The sequence below is a fragment of the Myotis nattereri genome, assembly GCF_964212035.1.
Source record: "Myotis nattereri genome assembly, chromosome: X".
Taxonomy (NCBI): Eukaryota; Metazoa; Chordata; class Mammalia; order Chiroptera; family Vespertilionidae; genus Myotis; species Myotis nattereri.
Window position 1 is genome coordinate 16,113,361 of NC_138078.1, and position 8,226 is coordinate 16,121,586.

Here is an 8,226-nt window from a genome sequence, read left to right on the forward strand (position 1 = left end):
TGTGCACTTACAGCAGTGGTTCTCAACCTGTGGGTCGCGACCCCTTTGGGGGTTGAACCACCCTTTCACAGGGGTCGCCTAAATATATCCTGCATATCAGATATTTACATTAGGATTCATAACAGTAGCAACATTACAGTTATGAAGCGCAACGAAAATAATTTTATGTTTAGGGGTCACCACAACATGAGGAACTGTATTCAAGGGTCGCGGCATTAGGAAGGTTGAGAACCACTGACTTACAGCAATCAATTAAATTACCTGCCATCACTGAGCAGCAGTTCGCCACCCTCTCAGATGCAAAGCAAGAAATAAAAGGAATAGTTTAGCCAAAACCGGTTTTGCTCAGTGGATAGAGCGTCGGCCTGCGGACTGAAAGGTCCCGGGTTCGATTCCGGTCAAGGGCATGTACCTGGGTTGCGGGCACATCCCCAGTGGGAGATGTGCAGGAGGCAGCTGATCGATGTTTCTCTCTCATCGATGTTTCCAACTCTCTATCTCTCTCCCTTCCTCTCTGTGAAAAATCAATAAAATATATTTTAAAAAAAGAAATAGTTTAATCCTGAGCTGTAATTCATAGACAATATAATTTACCTGCCACATGCGCTTAAAAACATTACAAGCCCTGGCTGATTCCCCTCAGTGGATAGAGCGTCCGCCTACGGACTAAAAGGTCCTGGATTCCATTCCGCTCAAGGGCACATACCCGGGTTGCGGGCTCGATCCCCAGTAGGGAGCGTGCAGGAGGCAGCTGACCCATGATTCCCATCATTGATGTTTCTATCACTCTCTCCCTTCCCCTCCCTCTCTGAAATCAATAACAATACATCTAAAAAATGACAAAACGTCCTTACGTATGTAATACATGGGGAGCTAAGAGGTAAGTACTTGTGTATAAGAACGCCTGCGAGGCGCACATCTGTAGGAAACCATTGGGCGGGAGACGGCTGGAAGATTCAATGACTTCCAATGCTTCCCCAAGGCTCCACGTAGGGAGGCGCCACACATGCGGACCCCTCGGCGTGTGTGAAAACTGGGGACACCACGAGCAGCCCTGCCACGGGCGACAAGCGATTCTGAGAACAGTGACCGATCCGTGACCAGGCGCTTATCAAGAACAGCAGTGCACCTCCCGCGACTTTCCCAACAACTGCGCTCCCGCGAAACTCCGTGTGTATTTAAGCCGCACCCCAAAAGTGTGTGTGTGTGTGTTGGTCGCGTCTGCTTTGGTGTGCCTGCTTTTCGGGGTAAACGTACAACCAAGGGTGGAGCCTGGCCTAGGGGTCCAGGGGAAAGTGAGGGCGCCACAACAGGAAGTGCGGGTTCGGGCCTGGAGCCCCCTGGCGGCGGCGGCGACACTGGGCTGAGGCGGCCAAGCTGCAGCGGCCGCAGAGGGTGGGCGCCACAGCCCCGCAGCCGGTGCACGCATGCGCACACTTGGCCCCCAGCCTTGGCGCCAAAAGGAGAGCAGGCGCCCCCCCCCCTCCACTTCCGGCCCAGGCTACAACCTCGAGGCGAGGCGAGGCTGCAGCTCCGCGCGGCTTGTGAACAGACAGGCGACAGGCGGCCCTCCCGGCGTGAGTACTGTCCCTGCTGCTTGTGGACGAGATGGGTCGGGCGCGCTGAGGCGGGCATGGCCTTGTGGGCGGCGGGCATGGCCTTGTGGGCAGCGGGTGCCCGGTGGCCATTGTGAGGTGAGGCGGGTCGCCGCTCTGTCGCGTCGCGGCGGGTTTGCAGAAACGATACATCGATGTTGCGGAAGGGTTAGGCAGCCGTGCGACAGCGCACTTACGTTTTCTCTACTTTTAGGGCCTCCGCTTTATGTCACAATGCGAAGAGCTTTAGAACAAGCTCTGGACCATGCAGAGCGTGGCACTGAGAGCGCCCAACACAGACCTCCTAAGAGGAAAGCCTCATTCGCTGAGGAAAAATCTCTGTATGAAAAGCTGTATGACATGTATGTTGAGGAGTTCGGGAAGGAGCCCGAAGGTACGGAGGAATTAACGCGCAATGAGAACTTGCTGGAGATGCTTGTTCGGAGGGAGTCCTTGCCCCGTTTAGTGGTCAGCCTATACCCAGGCGAGGAGGGATATTCGCTGATGATAACGGGAAACAATGAACTGTATTCACAGATCATTAGACTGCCCTATGAGGAAAGGGACTTTCTTGAATACTTGGATGCAGAGCAACTGTGTCCTGATTTGGTAGATGTCCTGGAAAGGTCTCGGGTTAACGTTTTTCAGAGCGGGTGTGTCATCACAGAAGTGCGGGACTTTAGACAGTGCACTAACGCGGACCGCTGTCGTTACGAAAGGAGGCATGTTCTCTTACGCCCCGCGATGCAGACGTTAGCTTCCGATACAGAGTCCATAACCACCAATAACCAGACACGGGCCCAGGAGGACAGACTTTCACTTGAGAGCCAGCCGATCTTAGCTGCAGCTGAGCCCCTGTGTCCTGATCCTTCTGTATCAGTAGCCTGCAGTGAAAACAAGCTGGTCTGTAATGAGCAAAAGATGAACACTCCTGCTATGGAAAGGAACTTACAGGAGGCCTATTCTGCAGCCTCCCTGAATCCACAGCAGGAGCTGCCTTGCAGTCCACCCCCTCCTGAGCTAAGCGCATGGGCTCCTGACCAAGAAAGCCAAGCAGATCAGGATGACCTTGAAATTTTCACAGGAAGTTGTGTAGATACGTGGGAACAGCTAGCCCTTGACTTGCAGATCCCTCTTGATATGGATATAGAAAAATTCGCTGAAGATTGGCCTTTCCAATATGATGATGCAAATTCAATAATCTGGCCAGACTGTGAGGGAGAAGATGATTCTCCGTTTGGATGTGAAGGTGACAATCCATCTCAGACAACACAGCCAGCCATCATGCAGTCTCAGAATGATCCATTTATCTCTGGAGAAAGGTCACCTAAAAAAGTCAGACGTAGGAGACGAACACCTCGCCCCTACTGCTACACAGATGACCATTCCTATTGTTTAAGGCCTGGGTCAAAGACTCGTGCTAGGAAAGCAACCAGGGAATCCAAGAAATTGGCGAAGGGGGACAAATGTGCAGTCAGGGTGGCACAGGCCTCCAGTGTCTCCCCTAGTCTCATCCAGCTTTCTCCAGGGAGAGCAGCAGAACAGCCTTCGGCCGTGACAGTTCAGTCTGCAGCACAGGACCAGGGCGGCCAACACACACCGCCAGTCATCCGCATTCCCTGCAGCTCAGGAAACAGCTCCTTGGGTAAGCCTTTTACTTCACAGCAGGCAGACCACATTCGCATTCGGCAGCTTCCATCTCCTGCCCCTGCTTGGGAGCCACCAAGTCTTCCCCAGAAACCTGCTGTGCAGGTGAAGCGAGTCCGCACACTTCCTACAGCCACTGTGACTTCTGCCAGCACATCACAAGCAACCCCGGTCATCCAGGTCAAGGCCTCCTCTGATGACTCCAAGGTCGTTCAACTGCTGGGCCCTGTCTGCGTCATCCGGACTGTGGTGAGAGGATGCAACCCCATTCAGGGCTCTCCCTGTAGGGCCAGGGCTCCTTCAGGAGTGAAGCCCAGCAGCCTGCCCTCAGGAGGCCAGCCAAAGAATGCAGGGCCGGCTGCATCTCAGGCTCCTGTAGGTGGTGTTCAGTATGTGGTAGGATACCTTTCAAGTCTCAGGCCGGTAAAGGTTCTCTGGGTCCCACAGGGGTCGGATATTTCGGCCATCCTGCAGCAGGCCGAGCAGCAGCAGCAGGTGCTTTACCCGTTGATTCCACAGCCGCTGCAGCAGCAGCCCCCCACTTCTCATCTTCCACAGCCTGTGGTGCAGGTTTCCAGTGTGCAGGGTTCCAGCCGGCCACAAAGAGGCCTGTCTGCTCCTCAAGCTGCTGTCACTAACCTCAATGGAGTAGGAAGTGTTCTGCAGTCCCAGAGAGTTGAGTTGTCTCAGCCTGCGCAAAGGCCTTCCCAGCTGCGGGTCCAGCTCCCGGGTGCTTTCCAGAAGTTGCCACAGTCCCAGGGGAGAATCGTGCATCTCCCACAGGCTGTGGCAACAGCATCAGTCCAACCAGCTCAGCCAGGTGGGGGCGGGCAGACAGCAGGCCAGCCCAAAGGCCCAGAGAATGGAGGCCTGCCCAGCACTCCCAAATGCTGAGTCCTGCCCTGTGTTCTCTCTTTTGAAAAACAAAAGAGCATCTGCCAAAGTGAGTTCTGAGTTTTTGCTTCATTCTGGGGTATTTTAATGTGTCAGTATTTTCAATTTAAGAAGTGCAAAGTTTGCACACTGAGGCACAACCCCGTAGTTTTCACATAGAGGTGGGAGTGATTTAATAACCTGGGATTGTTTTGCTTGCATTATTGTTTGGTCGCTGCTGTTGTCATAGTGATTTCTCTTTTAATGTTCTAAAGTGTATCAAATTCACACTTGGCTCAGTTTAACCTCCTGAAGCCTGTGGTTTTTCTGAATCAATTAACTTTACAATCCTGATGAAGTTATATTAATTTAGCAAGATGAGTGTGTTTTTAAATGTTTGCTGAGTGGAGAAGCACTGTAGCACTTAAACTGTACCATCTTGAGCACTTGAAAGCTGTGTGTTGTGCAACAGGTCCCTAAAAGTGATGTTTGTCACCCTATGTGGAGGACATGGGAGACCTCCCAATGTGCAGAAAGGGCTAGGGCATAGCTGCGGGCAGGGGTGGTGTCAGAGGCCTTTCAAAGACTGTGCCCTAGGCGCCCACCACAGAGCCCAGCTCTCTTCCTCCAGGCTGCAACCAAGGCCGGGAAAAGGCATTTCTGGGATGTCATGTTTCCTCCCGTTATAAAATCATTTCTAGTTTTCAGAGTGTAGTGTCTTTAGCAGAAATGTACAGAACGAACCATTCAAAGTGAGTTTTATTGGTTTGCCTTTCAAGTTTTTTAAAAAATATGTTTTTATTGATTTTAGAGAGAGAGGAAAGGAGAGAGAGATAGAAACATCTATGAGAGGCACAACTGACTGCCTCCTGTATGGCTCCCCACTGGGGATCCAGCCCACAACCCGGGTATGTGCCCTGACTGGGAATCGACCTGGTGAAGTCTTGATTCACGGCGAGGCGCCTAACCACTGAGCCACACGGGCTGAGCTGCCTTTCAAGTTTTTGTGGCCTTGTTAGAGTTTGTAGTGGAACCTGGCCCCCTTCTCTTTCTTTTCCCTCTCCTGGCTCACGGAGCAGTTGTTCCCCAGTCCTGCTCCCTCAGCTGTTTTCTGCCTCTGGGGTCTTTCAATGGCCTCAAAAGATGCCTGAATGTTTCTGTTGTCTTTTTTCCTTTCTTTTTATTGAGATGTAATTCGCATAAGAAACAACTCGTGTGAAGTGTATAATTCCGTGGCATTCACTAATGTAGTGTTTGCTGCCGCCATCCCTCTTTGGAAAACATTTATTTCATCACCCAAAAGATCTCTGTAGCCCCTGAGCACTAGGTTCCCATCCTCCCCTCCCCAGCCCCAGAAACCACCAGTTGGCCTTGTGTCTGGATGGCCTTCCCCGTTCTAGGTATTTCCAATGAATGGAGTCACACTGTGTGGCATTTTGTGCCTGCCTCTTTTCCTTGGCATAATGTTTTTGAGGTTCATCCATGTTGTCACATGTTTTAGTGTGTGATTCCTTTCCTACTTCCCCCATGTCCCATTCCCACTTCTCCCATGTTTTAGTGTGTGGTTCCTTTTCATGTCTGAGAGATGTCTGGTTCTCTGAATTTGCCACATCCATTTATCCATTCTCCACTGATGGGCATTTGGGTTGCTTCCGCCTTTGAGCTATGGTGTATACTGTCACTTTGAACATTGTCCACAGGTTGTGTGTGTCTCTAATATTTTGCTTTGTTACAACTTGAAGGGCAACCTGTCCACATAAAATTTGCTTTTCTAAGTACACATGTATGTTCCTGTGCCTTTTGCCCTAACAAAAAGAAGGAAATTTGGTCTGTCAGTTCCAAAAGAGATGAGTGAAGGGGCAGGTAACCACCGAGTCTTACTAGGTGAAGTCAGCTGTACTAATGTGCTACGGATCCCGTGAAGGAAAGATTTTTGATTGACTTCCAACAAACACCTCAGCTATGTCATCTGAGTGACACTGTGCCCGTTCGAGCTTCTGCAGCCCATCCTGGACATCTTCGGCCATGGTACCCATACTTTGAAGAAGTGAACCAGTGCGAGTTATAAAGAAGAGTTTACGCTCGGCCTTGAGAACCAACCAGAGACCTGAACTCAGACTCTCCCCAGATTTGATGTGCTTCTTCCCTTTTGCTGCTTGTCTTGGCCCTCCCTTCCCAGTCAATAAATAAAGTTAGTTTTGTTTCAGATAACCTTTTGTGGCCTTTGTTCATATCTTCTCATGGTTCCCACCAAAGTTGGTACTTGATGCAGGGTCCCTTTGTAGGCTATTCGCTGGCTATGGTTGTGAATGAACTTTGAATACATTTTTTTTTTATTGTGAGAACCTGGAGGCTTTTCCCTGCCCTTGGTCCAATTCATACTTTGTCTTTAACTCGTTATGTGCAGGCTGTGTCTTCATGACTTAGTGTTTGACCATTCGTAGTGAATTGGTTGTGGGATAGCAGGTGTCCCCGAATGTTCCAAAAGAGATCAGAAAAGGTGGTCCAGGACATGATCATCCAGGAAAATCCAGGTGGGCCCAGTACAGCAGGAAATGTCTGCCAGCAGTTGGGTCTGTGTCACAGTGCAGGAGTTTGGGAACAGAATTATATTCCTTGAGGACACTTGCAAGTGATGGAGGACTCTGGTTCTAGGTCAGCAATGTTCAATAGAAATAGAATGTGAGCCTCATGTTATTTTAAATTTTTCTGTAGCCACATTTTAATAAGTAAAAGGCAAAAAGAGAAAATACCCTTAATAATGTATTTAACCCAATACAGGCATACTTTGGAGATGTTGCAGGTTTGGTTCCAGACCACTGTGATAAAGTAAATATTGCAGTAAAGCCAGTCACACACAAAAATTTTTTTTTACATTTTTTTCCTCTTTTTTTTTGATTTTTATTTTATTGTTTAAGGTATTACAAATAGTAGTACAAATGTCTCTCCCCGCCCCCTCCCCGCACTGACCTCCCCTGGCCTCCCCTACCCCACAGTGTCTTGCTTATATGCATGCATACAAATCCTTTGGTTCATCTCTTTCCCCCCCAACCCTCCCCTACCTTCCCGCTGTAGTTTGACAGTCTATTCCATGCTTCTTTGCCTCTGTCTATTTTTGTTCAACAGTTTGTAATGTTCTTTATTATCCATAAATGAGTGAGATCATGTGGTATTTATCTTTCACTTACTGGCTTATTTCACTTAGCATAATGCTCTCCAGATCCATATATGTTATGTTTTACACTATTTTGTATCCTATGCATTGTGTCTAAAAAACAGTGTACATATTTTAGTGAGAAATACTTTATTGTAGTCCAGCTGGTGTTGCTCAGTAGGTTGAGCATTGTCCCATGCACCAAAAGGTTGCCGGTTCTATTCCTGGTCAGGGCCATGCCTGGGTTTCAGGCTTGATCCCCAGTAGATGGTGTGCAGGAGGCAGCCAATTGATTCTCTCTCATCAATGTTTCTCTCCTTCTCCATTCCTCTCCCTATAAAATCAATAAAACATATTTTTTTAAAAATATGTTTTATTGATTTTTTACAGAGAAGAAGGGAGAGGGATAGAGAGTTAGAAACATCGATGAGAGAGATCGATCAGCTGCCTCCTGCACGCCCCCCACTGGGGATGTGCCCGCAACCAGGGTACATGCCCTTGACCGGAATCGAACCCGGGACCCTTGAGTCCGCAGGCCGACGCTCTATGCACTGAGCCAAACCGGCTCGGCAATAAAACATATTTTTAAAAATAAAATAAAAAATATTTTATTGCTAAAGAATGTTAATCATCTTCTAATCCTTCAGCAAATCATAATGTTTTTGCTGGTGGAGGGTCTTGCCTTGTTGTTGATGAAAATACATTATCTGGGAAGTGCAATAAATCGAAGTTCAGTAATACCTGGTATGCCTATATAGCCAAGATTATCATTTCCATTTGTAATTAATATTTTATTTTAAAATGTATTTTTATTGATTTCAGAGAGGAAGGGAAAGGGAGAGAAAGATAGAAACATCAATGAAGAGAGAGAATCATTGATCGGCTGCCTCCTGCATGCCCCCTCACTGGGGACTGAGCTCCCCACCTGGGCAGGTGCCCTGATTGGGAATCCAACGG

At 48.8% G+C, this 8,226-nt stretch overlaps 1 protein-coding gene across 1 annotated transcript; it reads left to right on the forward strand.

Moving 5' to 3' along the window:
• Positions 1 to 1,829: 1,829 nt before the first annotated feature.
• On the forward strand, positions 1,830 to 4,136 carry LOC308511506 (transcription factor SPT20 homolog; the record flags this gene model as incomplete). Its single annotated transcript, XM_081081541.1, has 1 exon — positions 1,830 to 4,136. The coding sequence occupies one exon, from the start codon at positions 1,830 to 1,832 to the stop codon at positions 4,134 to 4,136; it is 2,307 nt and encodes a 768-aa protein (XP_080937667.1).
• Between the last annotated feature and the right edge of the window lie 4,090 nt (positions 4,137 to 8,226).